The 22,708-nt window shown below is 46.3% G+C and overlaps 1 protein-coding gene across 4 annotated transcripts in view; it reads right to left on the bottom strand.

The window, feature by feature from the left end:
• Positions 1-4,531, bottom strand: part of FGFR3 (fibroblast growth factor receptor 3) — a 55,079-nt gene extending 50,548 nt beyond the window's left edge. For all 4 annotated transcript variants that reach the window (XM_058838668.1, XM_058838667.1, XM_058838666.1 and 1 more), the window contains exons 1-2: positions 4,403-4,531; positions 3,987-4,215 (exon numbers count right to left, since the gene is read on the bottom strand). In XM_058838668.1, the coding sequence (XP_058694651.1) occupies positions 3,987-4,164 (178 nt within the window). In that variant the 5' untranslated portion in view covers positions 4,165-4,215; positions 4,403-4,531. The remainder of the gene's footprint in view (positions 1-3,986; positions 4,216-4,402) is intronic.
• Positions 4,532-22,708: the final 18,177 nt, after the last annotated feature.

Consider the following 22,708-nt stretch of genomic DNA (forward strand, 5'->3'; position numbering starts at 1 on the left):
AAAAATTTGGTTTTTAGAAGGGGGGGGAACCCTCCTCCAGGTTTATGAAAAATTTCAGCTTTGTGCAACCAGCAGACTGCATCCCTCTGTATGGAAATGGTCTGGATACAGTGGGAATGCTGTAAGGAAGAGTTCTTTGGCATTCACCTAATTTCAAAACCCATGTTCAGTCAGGCTTCAGGACAGGTTCACCTTCCCAAACAGCACTGAGGATTTTTCTGGAGGGAGTTGTAAAAGTTAACATGCCAGTCAGAGCAGCTTACTTTAACTGCATGATTTAATTAGCAGATCAACACTTTGCTACACAATTTTCAGATCTACTTTCATCACGTTTCCCACTCAGCAGTTGCTAATAAAGTCTTACTTAAAAGAAAAAAATCCTCAGATTTAATTGGAATGACCCTTGTCAGTATGTGTAGAAGACATCATGTTATACAGCCACTACTGAATACATTGAGTCCATTTCTGCACTGGAACAGACATTCTAGTTCACTGTTTGCTAGGTAAGAAATTGATTTTTTTTTAAAAAGAAGCGATATTTCATCATAATTTACTTGTATCCTCTTATTTTATTGCCGATAGTAAAATATGATAGTCTCAATATTAAAGACTTAATTAGCTCTTTAGCTGCTCCTGCTCCTGAGAACAAATGGATCAACTTTCAATCTCAAAATTATCACTCACAGCTGCCCACTGAATCTAAAACACTTCTGGTGTAGGGCACAAAGTAAGCAGCACCATCAATATATGAGAGACTCCTTGCAGAGGGTTTGTATGCATAAACCCCAAGGCCAGCTCCAGGAACAGCCAGTGCCACTTGGCACTCACTTCAATACCCCTAGAACTTCAGGATGAACTTTGAAACACTCAGATACACAAAGCAAGGTGACACAGATCCTAGGTGTACCCTACACCTTGGACCCCTCACTGAGCTCATGCTGGAAGGCTACAAGAGCCCAGTTGCCATCAGCTGCATGAAAAACACTGCAGCCGCAACATCACCACTTCTTTGCACACAAAAAAGTCACAGGAATTTGTGCATGCCCTCCCATTAAACTTCAGCAAAACCCCAAAATGGTCCTTGTTCTGTTCTTCTGGCAAAAAAACCTGCCTGGGCAGTATTAACTCTGGGTGACAATTCCACTCCTTGCACAAGGAAACTTCGGTTCTTGCTCCTGACAGATTGGGAGAGCTCTCCCCTCCCCTTCCCACACAAACCTGATCAAACATTAGCAGCTCTCTATACAACTCTTTCAATGCACTCAGCCTCAGCAGCTAACTAGTGCAACACAAATCCTAAAGAGCCCAGAAATTGCCTTTTTCACATACAGTGTGTGCAGACACACACAAGCCAGCTACAGGAGACAGGATGGTTATCAGAATTTCTTAAAAGTTAAATGCTGCTGTTTCAGTCGGGCTGCTCTCTAAGAAAACAGCCAGCATTACTTGACATTCACAAATCGTACGAAGTAATATCTTTATCTGAATACTAATGCAAATTGGACGGGCTTTTTTATATTGATGTCTATTCTGTGGCTGCTGAATAGAGTGACCGCATGCTCAAGGCTGCAAAGGAGTTCACTGACCTCCCTAATCATCTCTGTCATAGCCCCTGAATGACATACACATTCAATCCTGCCTCGCCTCTCTTACTTTCATTCATAAAAAAAAAAAAAAAAAAAAAAAAAGAGGGAGGGGGGAAATTTGACATTGTTCTTCCTGCAGCAGCCCCGAGAACGGGAGAGAAGAGAAACTCAGCCCAGATGAGGCCCCTGGTGTTTTTAGTTTAGCTTCTATTCAGCAACAGCCCCGCCATCTGCCTCCTTCCTGCCAACAGCCGAACACCTCCCTGCGGAGATGTTAAAACCTGCACCCCCTCCACCTCCGCTAATAGCCAGTATTCATATTAGCAAACATACACATACCTCGAGAATGCCTCCCTTCAATGTGTGTTTTATGTAGCTGAGTATAGGCACAAAGCAGTAGCTGTTATAGCCTTCACAGCCCCGTGTGGAGAATTAGATCACTGGGGAAAAATCCTTCCAAGCCCCTTTATGGAAAATAAGGCCTTAGACTGTAAATGCAAAGCCCAGCGAACAACAACCCTCAGTAATGAGCCAATACCCCATGGCCCATTTGACTAGGAGAAAGAATTTGCTTTTTACCATTCAATTCAAAAAGACTGAAAAAGTAAAATGTGTTTTTACTTGGCTCTGAAGGTTTATATTCTTTACAGTTTCTTTTGCACAACCTTTTCCCCCCCAGGTCGGCCAGGCAGCGGGTGCCCTCACGGCCGCAGAGCCGCTGCCTTTGGCACAGAGCTGGGGAAGCGGCACTGCCTTCACCCTTCCCCACGCACGTGGAAGATGCTGGGACAGCCACTTCAGAAGGCACTCAAAAGCTCTCTCTCCCCACAGTTCCCGTCCACATGAGCTTTCAACAGCTCACAGTGATGGGACAACTCCTGAAGACATTGCTAGGTGGTGGGGTTGACGGGACCCCTCTCGGCTCCGGGAGGAATCCCACTTTCCAGGGAGTTGACAGTGCCACCTTTGCTTTGGAGAAAGCTGACCGGGAGGTAAGACAGCCTGTCCCGAAGATTTCCACAGGAGCCCCTGGAAATCCCAACCCATCACTCACTTCACAGTCATCACCGGAGGGATGCTTCCCTCCGTGTGACCTCCGAGTATGCCACTTGCTACAATTCCAACAGCGTCCCAGAGCTTTAACTTGCAGAAGTATCTTAGAGCACGGGAAGGGTTTAACACCACTTCAACACATCATCAACCCCAGCTATGGGCTGAAAGTGAGGGTGGAAGCCCAGGGACCACTGAGGCAGCCACCGAGGCTGCTCCTCAACCCCTTGGGCTCGACTGTGCCTGAAGTGACAGCTCTACCACGCACTTCAGGCTAAGTCACAGAGAACTGGGGACCCTTCGCTTCTGTCACTCGCACCGCTGTGGCCAGCACAGGCTGCCCGCTGCCTTCCGCACACCGACCTCATCTGCTTTGACCAAGTCCCTGCGACGTTGCCCCATAAATCAATTATTTTGGCTGTGAAAAATGAGCCAAACGAGTTACACTAAGAATGTGGTGTTTTATTAGGACTTTCTTGAAAACAAACCCAACCCCCGGTGTGATTTATAGCTTTAACCAAAAGGGGTATGAAAGTAATGCCCCTCACCCCCCAGCCTCCACGAAGTCCATTTATTCCCCTGTCACTTTTTTGGCAAACAGGCTTCAAACCCTTTCCTGAACAATGGAAACTTTCTGCCGGGTACATGCAAACCGGAGGACGGGGGGCTGCGAGGGGGCTCCCTTCCATTAAAGAGCTTTGAAAAATAAACAGGGACTCAGGTAGCAGCTGAGGCGGATCAGAGAGACACGATGTTTCAAACCCGCCGTATATTACTTGGAAAGAAGAAGGAAAAAAAACAAAACCCAGCTTTTGTCCGACGTGTTAACTTTTTTTCACTTGCAACCGCAGTGCTGCCACTCCAGGGGAGATCGTCCCCGGCTCCCCCGAAACGCAGCTCCCTTCGCAGCACAGTCACTTACTCAGCTGCAAACCAGCCTGTGCCGACGCGGACTTGTGGCAACTCCACTTTTGCTCCCAAGACACGGCTATAAATGACCTTTCCTTACTTTTCCCAGCGAACACACGCAGTCCGAGCATTTCCGATGTGCGCCGAAAACGCGCCGCTACACACGCACGCAAGCATCTTCCCAGCTGTTACCCACGGGGTGTCCCATGCACTGCCTCGCTGGGAGAGGGCTCCTGGCAGACAGAAATCCTCTTAAAAGCACTTTGTCCCTCCTGGGCGCCTCTGAGACTACCCCGAGCCGCGGCGAAGTGGAGCCGCCCCGGCCCCGCGTTCGTAACTCCCGCTCCACAGCCGCCTCCATCCATCCGCTCCACTCCGGGACGGGGACCGGCAGCGCCGAACCCGGCAGAGCACGTGTGTGCGCGGCCGCGCAGCCCTTACCTGCCGGCTGCCCGCCGCTCCTCGCCGCCGCCTTGCCGCCGCCTTGCCGCCTCGCCGCCGGCATCCCGCCGACGGCCGCCGCCAGGCACAGGCACCAGACGGAGCCCCAGGCCGCCCGCATGCCTCCGGAGCGGCGCCGGGGCAGCGCGGCCGCCGCCGCACCGCCCGCCTCAGACATCCCCCGGCCGCCGCATGCTGCCGCCGCTCACCGCTCCGCTCCGCCGCCGCGCTGCCGGGAGAGGGAGAGAGGCGCTCAGCGCGGGGAGGAGGATGAGAAAACCCCCCGCCCCCGGTGCCCGCGCGGAGGAGGAACAGGAAAAATAATAGTAAAAAGGCGGAAAAAAAGTGGTGGGAGCAGTAAAAAAAGTGCAGGGGGCCGCGCGAAGCCGTGCGCCGAGCGGCGGCGGGGCGCCTACCTGCGCAAGCCCCGGGGCCGGCCGCGCACCGCGCATCGAGGGAGGGAGGGACGGAGGGAGCGCCCGCAGGAGCCGCCGCTGCCGCCCGCCCGCCGCCGCGGCGCTCCTGCGTCTGCTCGGCGCGGAGCGGGAGCGGAGCGGGGCGGCCGCGGTGTCCCCGCCCGCCGGGCCGGACCGCCCGCCCCGCCCCGCCCCGCCCCGCCGCCGCGGGGGCCGCGCCCGCCCCGCTCCGCTCCGCGCCCGGCCCCGGGGCTGAGCGGGGGGGCCGCGCGGGGCTGCGCCCGCCGAGCCCTCGGGGGGAGCGGCACCCGCTTCCCACAGACGTGAGATGAAAGTTGGCGCGGTGCTCCCGCGGTGGATCCCGAGTGGCACCGTGCGCCGCGGCGGTCACCCCCGTGTCCCCTTGTCCTGGCCCTGGAACAGCGCGTTTTCTGGAGAGGGGCGGCGGGAAGCGGGATCCGTGGGTTGGGCACAGCTCTGTGCGTGCAGCACTTGGGCTCAGCCTGAGACTTGGGCAGCAAATGGCCCATGCACCCATTCCCCCCGCATGGCTGCCACTCTGTACCCCGAAGTGAAGCCACCCGCTTGGAGCGCCCTGACTTCACTCCCCCACACCCATAATCGCTGTGGTACATTGATGGGACTAATCACAGACTCCACGCCACTCTGCATGTTCTCCTCTGCCAGCTGGACTAGCTATTTTAATAAAAAGTCTGACCAAGTGGATCTAGTCCCATTTACAGTTACGATTAGGACGATCTAGTCACTATCACAGTTATGGCTTGGGGTACTGTGGTCATCTCAGAGACCCCCGACACGGCAGAGCTGCTGAAGCGACATGCATCAGTTACTGCTGACAGCGAGCTGAGCTGCCTCATACAGAGAAGTCAGAGCTCTGCTTTAATCCCACTTGACACAGCAGCTCATTCGCTGAAAATAGACGCAAATATTATCAGAGCTGAAAATGCTCTGCAGAAGGGGCCCAAGAAACCAACCTGCTTAAGAGTCGTGGGGAGCCTTTTTGGGTGGGAGGAAAGCTGGGCGGTGTGGAGGTTTGGCTTGCAGCGAGGGCAGACCGCGGGGATCGCTCCTCGCCGCCGTGGAGGGCTCGGAGCTCGCACTGTTGTCGCTGCAACAGGGATCTGTCTTGACACCTTTATCAAACACAGAGACTCTGACATCTCAATACTGTGGCATTGTGTGGGGAAGCATTGAGACGGGGCTGCGGCGAGGAAATCCTACATGTCAGCGGAGACCCTCGCCAGTGACACTGTCGGTTTTAAATGAAAACAATGGAGGGAAATGCAGACATATAAATAAAATGTGCTTATTTCACCGTCACAGAGAAGGCTTGGCAGTACGTCAAGCTGCACGATGTTTGCTCTCATAACTGCTGTGCTAGAGGTGCCAGAAAATCACTAAAAATTAACAACAGCAGCGTAAGTATAACACTGCACAAGGAGTTGTTGGCGTCACTATCTTGAAGACAAAATTGTGAAAGCAGAGCCAAATTCTGCTCTCAAGTAAAGCCACTAGGGCAAGATTGTTGTTGTAGCATTATTCCTATTGCTAGTAAGAGTTAGTATTGTTGCTATTACTGCCCCAATTTTCCAAGAGGAGAGCAGCAAAGGAGAATCAAAGTTAAGCCCTCAGATAAAATAAAAATGTCCATGAGAAATCAGTGTGGTTTTTCACACTGTGGCTGAGTTTTAAAAGTGCCACCGTGATTGTTCCTTTCTGTCAGGTGAGGGCAAACACTCTCATGCTGCTCCTAGAGGATAGAAATGGCCCATCTGAACCTGGAGAGTTTTGCTGGGAGATGTAAAGGTCTGCACCGTGGATCAAGTTAGCTCAGCCCTTTAATGGTTTTAAACTGGTTTTCATTTGGAAAAAAAACAAGAACTTATAACATTTGGAAGCCCTTTACAACAGGAAATCAAATGGGTATTGAGATAGTCCTGTATGAAGGACTTTCAGGTTTGCAGTTTTCCCTAAAGTGGGATATTTTTAGGTTTCCCATTTATTAACCATGCAGAACACTCATGTGGTGGTTGGGGAGCACAGACCCAATTAAGTACAGACTTTTTGATGCCGCTTTGTCACTGTGCTGGCCACCGTAAGAGAGCCCAGGATGTAATGCTGTGCAGCAAAAACTGCAGCTCTGGACTGTGTCTCAGCCACTTTCTTACAAAAAAAAAAAAAAAAAAAAAAATCCTTGTACATAGGCTAGTAAAGCCTACACAACACCATTGCATTTATTTCAGCACTGTTATGCCATAAGCCATATATTACACCAAAGTTTTTCTTCCCCCTCAGGCTAGGAGCATGCACCTCCCTCCATGCAGGGATATTCTCTCTGCCAGCATGTTTGTTCTCCTTTTACCCTTTATAAGAATTCCCTTCCCAGAACTTTATATTTGTTTATCCCCTTAATATCCAAAGCTGTCTGTGATGAAAATCAACCCCCTTTCAGCAGCTCGGGGATGGTGAGTGGTTGCCCTTTTCTGAGTGAGTAGCTCCAAGCCTGTCACTGTCACACACCTCCATCTGCCCAGACCCCACTGGGGGCTCAGCCACTGAGACTGGCTGCCCTGGGACAGTTTTTGGGGAGCCTTGCAGACCCTAGGGGCATTTGCATGGCTAAACCCTCTCCCTCCCTTTGTGCCTCTCCAAAGCTCTACCTCAGAGGGAGGCTGCTGATCTCTATGAAAGTGCAACCTGTTGATAGTCTCAAATCAAGTTAAAGGAAGGCTGCTGTCAAAAAAAAAAAAAAAATGGAGCAGGTGTGAATGCTTTAAGCAGTCCCTTCTGCCTCTCTGTCCAGGAGATGGGGATGGGACAGGCTGTCAGAAGCTTGTCCCAAAGCCCTTGGGACTGAGGCTCTGGAGAGGAATGAAGGAAGAGGGGCTTTGTTCATGGCAGTGTCACCCTTGGTGACACTGCTGTCAGAAAGCGTGTGATCACTTCCCTTCCCCTGCAACCCCCCTCGTGCACTGTGCAAAGCTCTCCCCTGCACATCTGAGCTGGCAGATGTACCATGGCAGGCAGAGGGCTCAGGCTCTGGTGCAGGGCTCAACAAGGATCTTGCAAAAATTACACCGGGGACTGGTGCCCCTATACATCTGATACTTGCAGGAGCTGCTTCCTTAACCAGCAGAAAGCAATTCCTGAATCAATACTGAGTTGGAGCAGAGCAATGAAGTAGGTGAAGCTTTAATTCAAATTTTAATATGCTGGCAAATTTGATCAGACTCGGTCACACGAGCTGCTGAATCATATCAGGTTAGGTACACACAATAAATATTGCCAAATATTTCTTATCAAAACAGGGTCTCGTTAGCTGACTTGTGAGCCAGACTGAGTGTTGTGGCCTCACAGTGCTGTAACAGGCTGCTCCTTCAGCCCAACTGAATGCTACGAGCTCACATAAAACTGAATCGAAATATCGGTTCAGGGATCAGTATCAGTGTGCATGAGCAGAAGCCCAAGCTGTTCACACTTAGCATTCAAGGGTTAAATAGCATCAGTGGATGCCAGCACTGGGATACATTTTCCAGAGCTCATGTCACTACCCATTTATATCAATAAGGCGCATTGGAACAGCTAAACCGCTTTTTATTAGCTAGCCAGCCCTTAGAACTGCAGTTCCAGGCTGGTTTATTGAATTTCAAGCTCAAAAGTCATTGTTGCTGAGATTAAGGATCCAAATGATTGTCAGGGTAAACACTGTGAGCAGTCAAGCACCTTGTGAAGGATCTCTCTGTCTGTGAGCTGGTTGCAACACAATCTTACCCTGTTGGATTTGTTTCCCACTGAACTGCATGGAACAGACAAGGAATAGAGGGCTCTGCAAGGAGTGAGTTGTTTTATTTGAAGTGAAATAAGAAGGAACAAGTGAACTGGAGAGGCACGCTGGATCTCTTCTGCAAGAGCTGTGTGTGGGGAGGTGCTGGCAGAGGTAAAATAACTTGTCAGCCTGGAAAGCAAAGGAGGCAATTGGAGAAATAGAGGAGGAAAAAACCCAGAAACAACAACAACAACAAAACAACCAACCAAAAAAAAAAAAAAAAATATCAAAACCAAACCAAAAAAAAACAAAAAAACTGGAGCAAGCCTGTGGAGGGTGTGAGAAGCAAGGATTTAAAATCAGACCTTGAAATAATGCTGACTCAGCACAGCAGCTCTGTGTGTGCAGCCAGGGCACTGCTCCAGGGTCACAAGTGGCTCTCAGAGGTGTCACTGATCACTTGCATGGGCTGGGTGTTGCCTGTCCTTGTAGTAAACCAAGGCAACAGAGGGGACAAGACAGATTACTGCTGCCTGCCAGGCCTCTTCATGCCATGGGCACACAGGATATTTCAGGCAAATGTGTGTGCAGCAGGGCTGCACTTGTGGGTGTAGCAAGGCACCTCGCTTTGAGGGGCATTGGAAACAGCCACAGCCTGTTTATCCCTTAGCAGCCTGGTGCCTGTAAGGAGAAATCACACACTGCCAAGATGAGCTTCTGGGAGCCCAACAGCTGCCCTGGAAGTCCTCTCTCCTGGATGTGGGCACCAGCTGCCTGCTGCTGCCCATTCACCCTGACTGCTCACCCGAAGCAGCTGTTACAGAAACTTCTCCTTTCTGCATCCCTTTAGAGCTCACACACATTGGACTCTTCCCCAGGTCCTGGCCCCACTGTATGGCCTAGTGGCTCTCCTTTTTCCAGGGATTTTCCCCTGTTCTGCCCCATTCCAAGGCAGGGAAAGGGATGAGCAGGGAGTGGCATGGGAACTTTCAGAACAAGCAGCCACTTCCTAAAATAAGTACAAGGTCAGGTCTTTCATCTGTTAGGGACAGCAGAATTGTGGTCAATATTAGTCATTGCTGCTATGACTTTCAGGCAAGCCCTTCATCAGTGGAAGATTGACTTACTTGGGAGGAAGCTTGAATATGAGGACAATTCAGTCACACTCAATTCTGCTTTAATACAGACTGTATGCTCCCTCAAGCCAGTGCTGTGTCTGACACCAGCCCTGCCACATCTAGAGCTTGATTTGTATGGCTGTCTTCTAGCAATTCCTATGGTAGTTTTATTTTTCCAATAGAATTTTATTTTTCCAAGCAGAGCTCTGCTCTGGGTGTATTCTGCTGCAGAGAGAGGGTGGGTGGATCAGACATGTATCAGCATTTTAAATATACAGGACATATTACAGAATTGGGTGACTCTACAGCTTTTATTGGCCTTTGAAATAAGATGCAAACATACATATGTATTCCAGATTCAGTGTGCAAGTCCAGCAGCTCTGAAGAGGAAAAAGGGTTGAGGGTCTTTACAAACAGAAATAATCCTGTAGGGGATAGTTAAGTGTTATTATCCCTGTGGTACACTCAGTCATTCCAAAGCCCAGGAAGGCGAAATGCTTTCCCAAATATCAACTCCTGGTCTGCAGCTTAGCTTGTGGGACCATGTCCAGCTCTGTCACAATAAAGTGATAACTGCCTCAGGGATCTTGTGCTTTTGCAGGAATGTGATTCCCCTCACGCAGTGTGCTGGACATCCAGATCAAACATGATGAAGAATGCAACCTGTGGTCAGGGAGGTTTGGCCTCCGACAGCCTCGAAAGGCCTCTGCGCAGTAATTGTGGCATAAATCATTTCATTCACCATTAAGGGAAAAGCATTTGTGGTGTGGAAAGCAGCAGTTGCATAAGAAATTGGATAGGAGACAGGTAGGCATTGACTTTAAGACATTTCATGGAGCCAATGCCTTTAATCAACAAGGGAAATGTTTGAATGTTAATAGAACTAACAATGAAACCAGAGTCGTGTTTTGACAAGTATTTCCAAACATTCCAGGAACACTGTGATGCTCTAGCAGCCTCTTTCCTAGGGAGGGAATTGATTGCTTGAGTTGTAGTGCAGTTTGCAATGTTCAAACAGTATTTCTGGAGGAGCTGGGATGCTGCCATGGGCAGGGGCAGGTGGTGGTCCAGGTGGTACTGGGGGAGATGGGCAAATTGGTGTTTTTAATAAATGAGAGCACTTTCTTCCTATATTGGACAAATATCCTGTAGCCTTCTTAGAAGAGAAGTGAACTCAATGCTGGGAGCTTTTCCTGTGATAGAAATTATCTTCCTTTTTGTCTTTTTATATGAAAAAATTGCTCATGTTACATTTTTCCAGATCAAGGTGATGGCTCTGTCCTCTATTGCACTTTGGCCCAATTATTTTGCATATACTTTTAACACATTGGCTCTGTGTGATCTGAAAGGAAGCCCTGACCCACTTAAAACATGACCAGAAAATTGCTGGGGGACAAGGGTACCAGGCCTGCAAGGCCTGCATGGGTTTGCCATGCTTTTCACAGCTGATTTTGCATTAGGTCAATGGATCAGATGAATCATTAATAAGCATTTGGAAGCCCTGGGTGCCAGGTACCACTGATCTTGAGCACCTTGTTAAAGATTCACTGACAGGTCAAAGGTTTTTATTTAAGGAGAAGACCCAAGGCTTACCCCCAGATTTGCCATTAACTGTGTGACTCCAGAACCTCCCCACCCTCTCTGAACATCTCCTCTCTGTGACACTTTACTGCCCATGTAGGCTGAAAAACTCACATGATTTCAAGTGAAGTTAGCAAACACCTAACTTAGGAACATGGTGGATCTGAGCTATGGTTGATAAGAACAATATGCCTCCAAAACCTGACTTTTTGAACTTAGGTTTCTTCTAATGGTGCTTGTCTCTCTCTGCTGATAGTGGAGGGATCTGGGATGCTCAGCTGAGGAAAGGGGGTTGTTTTTCACCCCTTTTTATCAGCCTACAGTGTTGCTTTCTGATGATGGAGGGGCTTGAAAGCTTCCCTGTGATGTAGAGAGAGACAGGACTCCACTGACTCCATGGACACTGGCTGGAAGTGCCACAAGTAGGTCCAAGGCAGGAGTCCCACGGTCCCTTAAGGCTTCACTTCTCCAAACTAGAGCCTTGCTGGAGGTCAGGATATGTGCCCTTCCCTTCATTCAGCACCATTTCCCATTTGTGCATCATCATTAAATCCAAAAGTCACAATTTCATTGCAAACCCCGCTCAAATATGTTTTCAGTACTAGGGAAAGGTAAATAGATCCTTCTGAAAGCATTTCTACAGCATAACTCCAGTCTTCCTAAAAAAAAAAAACAAACCCAAACAGCCAGAGTAGCCAGTGGTTTTCAGTCAATGGTTTTCAATCTTTTCCATTTGCAGACATATACATTTTTTACCAGCAGAACTTTAGCCCCTCATATAGTTAAATTGAAGCCTATTGACAATATGCTTATTTTTCTTGTGAAGTTTTGTAGACCATTCAGAAGTCAGTGCACCCCAAAGACCTACAAACTGCAGTGAAACTGATTGAAAACTGCTATCTACTTATTCTTCTGTAATTAAATAGGATGGGTTTTGCCATATGTTTATGTGAGCTGTCTGCTTTAGTCTCTCTAGTGTCTGGAATCTGTGGGCTTTCTAGTTAGGTGGGACAGGCATTTTCTCCAAGGCTGAAGGCAAATATTATCGAGATATTTTCAATTATTTAGTGATGTCCCTATGTGGAGTGTAACAACAGCTGTAACTGGGAACTATTATTAATGGACAAAATCAAGTTACTCCTCTTAAACACCAGTTTCTGAACTTGTTGCAATGAGGGGAGAAAAATCTTTAAATTAATCAGAGTAATAGCAATAATTGCCAAAAAGCTTAATGTAGTTTACCCAGAAATTGTTTCTTAATTGCTCATGGTGGGCTCATGAGGGTCAGCAGCAAACAGTGCAGATCCTAGGAATCTCTGTAGCCTAGTGCTGGAGAGAAATCCTCATTTTCTGTGAGGAAAAATGCACAAAGTTGGGCATTTTGAAAGCAATGACAAGGAGATGGCTGCAGTATCCACTCTGGCTCATACAAGCCATTTGATTGTGACAGGAAATTTGTGTCCTTTTCCAAATTTTAGGCGTAGTAATTAATCATTTGCCATGGTAAGACAAAAGCGTTGTGTATTGCCAGGAATATATTTGCTCCTCTTTCAATTGAGAACACAAGTAGAAACTTGGTTTAAAAGGGCATATTTTCTCTGTGGCTGTTGATGCCTCAAACCATAGAAATATAAAAATATTTGTAATAGTTTGTATCTTACTACAGAGTGGAAGGGGGATAATCACTGTCAGGCTGATTTCTCTGCAGACAGCTGCACAGCTTGTAACAAGGGATATCTGCACATGTAAAAAGGATACCGAAATCAAATTATCTGAACTTTGAAAATATATTCCTTTCTGCAGCTGACAGTGCTAAAGTTAACCCAGGAGCCAGAGAACACTCTGTCTGCAAAGAAAATTAAAACCACTATTTGCTTCCAGCCATATGACTGGCTCATGGGGTAATAAGAAAGACAAGGACACTAAAAGTAAAGTTATCATTTTTTCTTGAAGGCTGTGTGAAAAATTTTCGGTTGCTTCTTTGCCAAAATAGTTTTGTAAATACTGGAGACGCTTGATTTTATCCACCCTGAATTCATCAAAATGTTGAAGCATGTTCTCACAGGTAGCCACAGTTAATCTGTAATCTTGAAATGGCTTCCAGCTTTTAGAAGTTTACATTAAGTAAAGATTATCCAATTATAGTTTTCCTTAAAGATAAGAAAGATAAGGTTGACGGAGAGACATGCTAGATGACTGAAGTATGCTGCTTTTATTTCATACTTTTTTTGCAGTATACTGTGAGATGATTCAAAATTTAAGCACTGATTTCTACTATGTGGGAGTGTATGACATAACACAGTAATGAAACATAAACACAACAAAAGATTACAATCATGGTCATCACTGCTGGTATCTCAAACACATTATGGCACTATGGATATCATCCAGTTATACATTAGCTTTCAAAATGCCTCACTTCATGTTTTTATTTCAGCCAATAAATTACTTGAGGCCTGACTCAGCCACTTGAAAAATAAATGTTGACTTTTCAGGAAATTGTAAGCATTACTGGAAGGTCTGAAGTCTGATAAACAGCTGGTTATGGATCGTTTTGTAGGAGGAATATTGTGTTCAGAGAAATTAAAAGAGCATTTGGAAGTTTGGTGGCAGGAAGTGGACTCATATGCTAACTTTGAGTTCTCTTGGTCTCTTCCTGTATGTGAAATATGCTGTATTTGCTTCTACCTAACTTCAGCTTTAAAAAGTATTCCTTTTGTAAGCAGGCTTGGACAGATTTAAGAAACCAGGTGAATATTGGTCACAAGAAGTCCAAACATTAAGTTAATACCCATTAAGATAATATCCATTTCAATTGTATCAGTAAGGGGTTTCATGGAATGATTTGAAAAATAAATATTAGTGTAATATGCCAAACTGGTAATAAAAACAATTTTAAACAAGGTATTGTTGCTTATCAGAATTCACCTCCCAGCTGAAAGCCAAGGGAAAACCTACCTACAAGTGGAAACACAGGATATACCTTAGGGAAAAGTGGTTTCTCCTGAGGATGCTTGTTCCCAGGTGGTCAGGAAGGCCAATGGCATCCTGGCTCATATCAACAAGAGTGTGTCCAGCAGGAGCAGGGCAGGGATTGTCCTCGTGTGCTGGGCACTGGTGAGGCCACACCTTGAGTCCTGTGTCCAGTTCTGGGCCCCTCACAACAAGAAGGATATTGAGGTGCTGAATGTGCCCAGAGAAGGACAATGGAACGGGGGAAGGGTCTGGAGCACAAATTTTATGAGGAGTAACTGAGGAAACTGGGGATGTTTAGCCTCTAGAAAAGGATGCTGAAATGCCAACCATATGCTCAGGCCTGAGAGTGAACAAGGAAAATTCTCCAAATCAAACAGTCTCTTGCAGGTCTTTTAACGTCACAAGTGTTTGGGGTTTTTTTGGTGGATGATGCTGTAAAAATAGAGATCTGTGAATTTAGCTGGTGTCAGAGAAATTTTCAGGGTGAAATTCATTTTGCCAAGAGACTGTGATGCTTGTTTTGAAAAAAAAACCAAAAAAACAAAAAAAAAAAAAAAAAGAAAGATCTGGACTTTCAGCTTCTTACTTGTCAAAGGTACTGGAGGGAGGAAGACTGAAAAATGTTATTTTTCTTTTGGTTATTGTATGCAATAACCACTTGTCCTTATACTGGCTTCTTTTATTCTGTTGCACCCAGTCTTTTTCTCCGCCTTCATTTGAAATGCTTCAACCTCACCTGTGTGTTTGCAGTGACCCATGTGAAAGGGAATAAAAATGTTGTGCTGTTTTCACACCTGCAGACTAATCTTTATTTCTACAAAGCTTCTGTGTTTTGGGTCCTGGCTGTGCTCTGACACCACAGGTCACCACTGGCAAATTCAAGTTAGAAGGTAATTGTGGTAAAAAAGTGCTGGGACACTGCCTGTCCCATTGCAGTGAGGAGCTCAGGGGTGTCTTGAGGACTGTTCTGAGAGAGAATCTGGGGAAAGAGCTGTGGGGGATTCATTCTGAGTTCTGCAGATCCAGAAGAAGCAGGAGAGATCATGCCTTGCTCAAGTCAAATGTGTTATTTTTGCTCTGGTACACCAGCTGGTACTTGCTTTGGTGCTTGCTCTTTTCTGTGTTGCCCTCCTTGGTCTGTGTTATAATTTTTACTTCCCAAGGATGTTAAACCTTAAAGGGAAGGCCTGAGGACTGCTGTCCTGTGCAAAGGCAATGAAAGGTAACCCTTCTCTTCCTCAAAGCTCTGAGTATGGCCTTTTCATTTCTGGAATGCAAGAGGTGAGCTCCAGGGAATCTGGGCAAGAATTGGTGCAAAGTCAGTTTTCACATCTGACCTCTCCATATTCAAGGTGAGCCTAGAAATGGCCTACAGCAATTATTTTTAATTCCAGATGGATGACTTTGCAGATGGAGGAACTGAGCTGAGGGTGACTTTCTCAGAATTGAGAGAAGGTGCAAGAAAATGGGGAGAAGCTGAGTGGGTGGGTGGATGGAGTGAGGGTCTCTGCTTACATATTCTTCACAGGGATCATTTCCACTGATCTATGCAATGCCATACCTTGGCAGTGCAGCGTGACAAGGGAATACCAGAGTTTAGCAGAAATGCGAGGATTGTGTCCAGAGTAAAGGCAAATGCGAGGAGAAAACAGGGGAGGCCAAAACCTCTATGGTGCACAACTTCATCGTGGGTGTGTGATTCTTCAGGGTCTTGCAAAGCTGCCAGCAAGTCCCTCTGCAGTATCAGGTGTCCTTTGTCTCCTGATCTGCCTCAGGAAGTGGAGTTGTTTTCTGACTCACTGCTCTGACCTCCTTGGGATGCTGTGAATCTTCTAAACAGGAGAGGGTTTGGTCATGTTTATTTGCAGTTATTTTTCTCTGAGGCCCTTCCTCAGGATTTTGTTAGCATTGCAAATTCCCATTTCACAATCTGCATTCTTCCAACAGGCAGACAAAGGCGTTTGAAACTAGCTGCATTTATCACTAATGCTCAATCTGGATGAAAGAGGGCTGGATGGATCCTCAGGCGCAGGGCTTACGCCATCACTCCATCCACCCTGGGGGAGCCTCGCTGATTTACCACAGCTGAGGATCCGCTTGGTGGAATTTCATCTGGGGAGGGTTTGGTGATGATCTGATCAAAGGCAGCCTCTGCTGAGGCTGAATTCAGAAGGCTGAAGGATGGGAACACTGCACTCTTGGGACATGCTCTACTCCTGCTCAGGAGATGGCCGGAGAGTCCGGCTCAGCCTGTTGCACAGCAGTGCTGTTGCAGATAACAACCATCTGCATACTTGGCAGCCTCTCTCCGGTTGCATGTCCACCCCTCAGGCAATCGCTGTCCCTTGGATGGCCTGTTAGACCAGGTTTAGGCAGACTGATAAGATTAAAAAGGTGAAAGAAAAGATAGGCAGCGGCAGCATTTACCCTTGAAAGCCGTTTGCTCAAGGGCCATCCTGCAGAGCAGTGCTGGGGAGGACCTTTGCTCCCAGCTCTGTGCCTGGGCAGCTGGGTCCGTCCCAAGGGATGTGGTGAGCAGGACCAGGCAGGTTGCTCTAGCAGCTGGTAGCAGGATTGTGTCCATGCAGACGTGTCCTTGGGGGTCCAGCAGGTTTTAAACTCTCAATGATGTTTTCAAGAAGCAGACTGGGTTTTGGATTGGTTTGTGTTTACCTAACTGCACTTCAGTCATTTAGTTTTAGCTCTGAGGACACTGAAGGACAGTAGTGGAAACAAGTTTTAAAATTAATTATTTCCTTTTGTCTTCAGCTTCCGCTCGCCACTTACAAGACTGAAGAAACTGAATTTGGATGCTTCCCTCACTATTGGGTACTTGAGACAATTTCTTAGTCAGTTCTGTCTGGCTTGAGCTGCTCTTTGAATGTCTCTTCCTTTGAGGAGCATTGTTGCAGCCATCCCCATCTGTGTTTCCTTCCAGGTGCCTGGTGGCAAGACAACCTCTGCAGATGTTCTGCTTTCATTTTTGGCATATATCAGCTGTGTGCCTCTCTCTTACTGGGTAATGCTGGAGTCTCAGGTCTGATGAGCTCTGAGAGTCCTTTCTGCCATCACTGCTGTGGCTGAAGCATTGAGCAGATTAATCCAAACCATATAACTTTAGCCAGGTTCAAAGTAGTGACAAAACCCACCCAAAGAAGAGACAAGTGTGTGGGTAGTTACTCCGCTATGCTTTTGGCTTAGACTGCTGCTAATTATATGTTTAAAGCTGCTTCAAGGTATGTCTACAGGTTATCTCTTCTACAGCAGAGCCTTTGATCAACTTCTGCACTGTCTGAAATAAATTCCTTTAGTCAGATATATCATTCTTCCCAAGGAGTTTGCATCCAAAGTCCTTTGGCTGGCTCTCTGGACCTTCAGAGGATTTTTTCTGGTTTTCTACCCATTTGTTAACATGGGAATAACATATGAACTGGAGCCTGAGTGATAGCAATTTAAGCTGCAGATTTTTGAGGCTCAAATCTTGGTTAACACTGCTGTGCTGACTGTGGATGTGATTTCCTTCCAGACATTCCTACTGAGCTGCACATTGCTGCCAAGATATGTGAATTGCCTCACTTAGATTCCTTTGCTTTCTAATATCACATTGAGTTAGGCATTACCTGGATTCTCATTAAGTTTGCTTTTTTTAAAGAGCTAATTATTTAACTTCCCTTTTTTTGCTGATCTGGGCAACATTTTGAGCTCTGTTTATATGTGAGTACAGCTCTCAAGTAAAAACTGTGCTGCTAGTAAAATCTGAGTGAATCTTAGGGCACTGCTGCTGAGCCACATAAGGCCTGTGTTGCATCTATGTGTGCTTTTTCTCCTGATGAAGTCCTGAGCAATGCCAAGGAGAAGTGGAGGAAAATAACCTTGTGTGACGTCAGTTGCCTGTGTGAAGGCATTTAATGATGCACTCTGCACCTTGATATAAAACATTAGTAATGCTCCTTCATTTTGCTGGCATTCAGAAACAGGGTGAATCACTGCGATGGCATTACCTGAGACAAATAAAACATATTTAACAAGTCCTTCAAAGCCAGTGACCTCTGTAGACATGCCACAGTCAGGACTGCTGGTCATATTTTACTAACATCATTCCTAGAAAGAAGTGTGTCTTTCCTTAAATAGATCAGCTGGCTTTAGGGAAAGAGGTTGGAAGAGTAAAGCCCCAGTAATGGTTTAAGGGTGGAGCTCACAGGGAAACAACCCAGCCAAGCACCTCAGAGCCTCAAATGGAAATCAGTTCAATCTAAAATCGACCTTGAGAGATTGTTCTCCAAACCCTGTGTTGCAAAAGTGTTAGCTGTTCTTGACAAAAGGAAAGTAGATATTTGATTACAAAGCTTTTTCTCAGTTGTTTAATTAAGGGAATTAATGATTAATTTCATCAGCAGTTTCTGGGCTGTTTTGTCAGTGCCTTGTGGCTGAAGGACAGAAAAACTGTTTGAGCCTTTGGCTGGGAACAACCACAGTTTATTGTGCATTTTGCTTTTGTCAGCATTTCCAATAATTGAACCAATTTCTGACAGGAATTACTCACCCTCCCTCTTCACACAGCAGTCAATATTTGCAGCAATCAGTTTTCTTTGGATACACTGGTACCTCTGTGCTGCATCTGGTCCATCATGGTTTGGTTCTTCAGAAGGAAATAAAAATGCAAGTCTGAGGACGCACAGATACCTTAAAGACTTGGCTTATGGGACTCTTCAGTCTTCAGGGGCTGTGGATCTGCTTGGAAGATATGTCCCTCTGCCATTTGTTGCTCATGGAAATTGTATACTTAACTTCTGGGCTTCCAGAAAGTTAATCAGTGTAAGAAACAGTACTGAAATCTCTGGTTTACTTTGAGTTCACCATAACGTCCACCTTTGAGCACCTGAGAAAAACTGAAGGCATCAGCCCATGGCTCTGTTGAAGCTCTGTAGAAGTAGAAGTGTCTGAAGCTGTACCCCATCACTGGCTGCAGGTTTCTTTTGAGGAGCATGGGTCACTATGTTTCTAAGTATATAAACTACAGCCTTGTATCCAAAAATGCATTTGAAAGGGGGATGTATCTCATGCAGTTTTGAGTGGCTACAGGTAGGCACTTTATAGGGATAGGCATCCCTTCCAAAGGATTTGGACTGGTGTTCCCCACAGAGTGAGTGACAGAGCTCCTTGGACCTGATGGAAGGGGATTTTCAGGCTCCTTGCACTCTTTCAGGGAATGTCCTTGACTGAAGCATTGCTGGCTTTAGGTCAAAAAGCTGATTCAGTAGAAGTCTAAACTTCTGTCCTTATGGTGTTTAGGAAACATCCTGATTTACTTAATTTAAACAAAGGCAGATATCCGGTTAAAATCCCTGGAGCTGCAGCCAATAAGTGCCTTATTTCAGCACTATGCTGGCAGTGACGGCTACCCAGCATAAAACCACGGTTCAGGGGAGAAAGAGTATTAGGAAAATAAATGGATGTAATACTTGAATTAGACACAGATTTGAAATATGTGAGGAAAAATGGAGCAAGCAGAAAGAGCTGACAAAGAATAAATAGAAAGGACTTGGTGACAGCATGCTTAAGTCAGGCTGATGCATAGGGTGCATTTTTATCTTGTATTTGATTTCTTCTCTCACACTGCATAGGTGAGAAAGGGGCTTGCACTGCCAGGCATCTTGAAAAGAATCAGCAAAAGGGTGATCCATGGTGTGGAGAGGGCCTGAGGAGCTGCAAAAGAAGCTGCAGGAGAAGACCTCAATGTTGTCAGTGGATGCATTGAAGAAGATTGGCTTGGGTGGGTTAAGGACAGAGATATGGTTTGAGACAAATGAATACTTTCTCAGGTTACTCTTGCCAGTGTCCACACCTTCTGACCACATGGATACTTCATGTCTCCAGCACCACTAAGTATCTCACTAACATGAACAGATGTCATGGTTTAACCCCAGCCAGCAACTCAGCCCCACAGAGCTGCTCACTCACCTCTTGGTGGGTTTGGGGAGAGAATCAGAAGAGAAGAAGGGAGAAAAGTCATGGGTTGAGATAAAGACATTTTAATGGATAAAACAAAAGCCCCAGACAAGCAAAGCAGAACAAGGAATAACTCAGCACTTCCCCAGGCAGGTGTTCAGCCATCCCCAGGACAGCCGGGCTCCACCACATGTAACGGTGACTTGGGAAGGCAAACACCACCACTCCAAACAACCCCCCTTCCTCCTCCTTCCCCCAGCTTCATGTACTGAGCATGATGCCATATATATGGTATGGAATATCCCTGGGTCATTTGGGGTCAGCTGCCCCAGCTGTGTCCCCTCCCAACTCCTTGTGCCCCCCCAGCCTCCTCGCTGCTGGGCTGGGGTGAGGAGCAGAAAAGGCCTTGGCTGTGTGTGAGTCCTGCTCAGCAATAACAAAAACACCCCTGGGTTATCAGCACTGCTTCCAGCACAAATCCAAAACACAGCCCCATAGCAGCTTCTCTGAAGAAGATTAACTCTATTCCAGCCAAAGTCAGCACTGTGGGTCTGTCAATACATATTATGGGTCTGGAAAGGCAGGAAGAGGTTAAATGTCCTCCCTGGGCTCATACAGGAGATTTGACCCAATCTCCCCAAACCCACGTTTTAATGAAACAAGTATGTGGAACTGTAAAAAAAATTGTGAAGACCAAAAAATTGTAGAAGACCTTGAAAGGTCAATGAGTCCTTCCTCCAGGCCCTCCACTGCTTAATGAAAACAGCTGATCTTGTCCCTCTCTTTGACAGAGCTCTGGGTCACTGCTTTTGGAAGTGAAAATTATTTCGTAGTGGGGTAGGGAGGAGAGTGATTTCTTCATTTGTTTTCTACCTCTTTCTAGTTTTCTGCCTCTTTCCCTGATTAGGATATTGTGTATGAGAAGACAGTCTGACTGCAGCCTGGAGTGGCACCCTTTATTCCTGCTGTTGCTGGGACTGAGGAGATTGTCAAGAGAGTCAGTGGGTCTGCTGAGATGGCAGGATCAGACTCGGTGTCCCCTGCTTGAGCACTTTGTAGAGACTCTAGCACTAAGACTTGAGTCATGGTCTTTTCTTTGCCTTAGGCTAATGATACAAGCTGGAGTCATCCTGGCTCTGAGGTTAGACTCATCTGGTATAAAAAAGGCGAGTTCAGAACAGGCCACCCTCAGACTCTAAACAAGAATGCTGTCGCTCGGTTTATGAATTCAAGATGTCAGGTTTTACATCCCCAGATCTATTTTCTGCTATGGTTTCTATTCAAGAAGGGCTGTGCCTGTGTAATGAGTAGCAGCTGATGAGGTCTTACAGCTCAGCATTACGCAACCAAAGTCAATCACATGTTGTGCAGGAGCCCCTGGCATGGCACAGTGAGAGCTCAGCCTGGGGCCAGTCCCCGCATCATTCCCTGTCTGTCTGATATCTTTCAAGAGTATGGATAGGGACAGGATTTGCTTTTTTCTCAGAGGGAAAGTTGTGAAACCTGTCCATCCTGATTTTCTTTCCAAAGCCCCTAAAATCTACTCTGTCAGGATGTTACGGTGTCCTTTGGGACAGAGTTGTGCTTTAGCAGTGACCGTGCCTCATCTTCCAGGCAAGGTGTGTCTTGTGAATGCAGATAATATATTTCATTAATCTTTTATTTTAGTCTAATAACAAAAATCTCACCTCTCCCCACATCTGCTTCTTCTCCTGAGGGCACTGTGGGTACTACAACACCTAAGCACTCCTCCTGGGATCAAAAAGCCCAGACCCCACATCAACTCTCCTGGCAGCAGCTCAGTGTGGTCTCTCTTAATCCCCTTGATCTCCTTAATTCCCCCAAGAAAAGGGTGCCAGGGAGCTGATGAGTTGATCTAGGTAAACAATGGCGTTTCATGTTCCAAGAATGATAAATAAATTGCTTCAGGTCAAACCAAAACAAATTATTTGCATTTTCTTGGCAAACTGAGGAAAAAAAAGGAAGAGATTCCTGTAGGGTCAAGACCAAATATTTTCTTCAGTCCAAACCCCAAATGTTTTATTGCATTTATTAACCTTTTCATTCAACTTTATTTTCTTTTGATTTATATTAGTTTGTAAAACAAAAAGGCTGTTTTGAGACCCGAATGGGAAGATGTCGAAATGAAACATTTTTGTATTTCAGAAAAAAACCAGCCCATTTTGTTTAGAAGATTTTGAAACAATGTGTTTTGAAATTTTTTCAGAATTCTCCTCCCACTCTATTCTCTTTGTTTCCTTTTTTTTTTTTTTTCCCCTCTGGCTGAAACTATTAGCTCAGATCACCCTGAATTTGCAAGCAAATTAATCTTCCAAAAACTTTAATTTCTGGTTTACTTGCTGTTACTGAAAAGAAAAATCCTACCCCAGATTAAAACAAATCTGAAATACCCTTCAGTACCTCTGATTATCAGCTCTGGATGCTGCTGTCATATGGATGGGGAGAAAGAGAAGCTGAGTATCTCTGAAATGGACTTTACATTGGCCCAGGACAAGGACAGATCTATCTATCTATTGATAGCTCTACCTTTGAAACCTCTGCTGCAACCACTACAGAGAGGTTTTTTCTCACTCTGAGGGATGTGAGTGCCAAATTAGTGTTGCCTCCTCATCCCCCTCTTCAGTAGCCCATCCTCCAGCACACCTGGTGGGGATGGTGCCTTTCTCACTAGCTCAAAGTGAGGCACTCCCCAGGAGTGGAGGTGATGCAGATGGTGAGCTTGGTTATTCCAGAGATTGCTGGTATCCCTGAGAAGTTGCTGAGGAGCAGCAACTTTAGCTGGATTGCAATCTCAGAACTGTAGAATGGCTTGGGTTGTAAGGGCCTTAAAGATCACCTTGTTTCAACTCCCTGCCACCTTCCATTAGACCAGGA

This window comes from Poecile atricapillus, chromosome 4, assembly GCF_030490865.1.
Source record: "Poecile atricapillus isolate bPoeAtr1 chromosome 4, bPoeAtr1.hap1, whole genome shotgun sequence".
In the NCBI taxonomy this organism is placed as follows: domain Eukaryota; kingdom Metazoa; phylum Chordata; class Aves; order Passeriformes; family Paridae; genus Poecile; species Poecile atricapillus.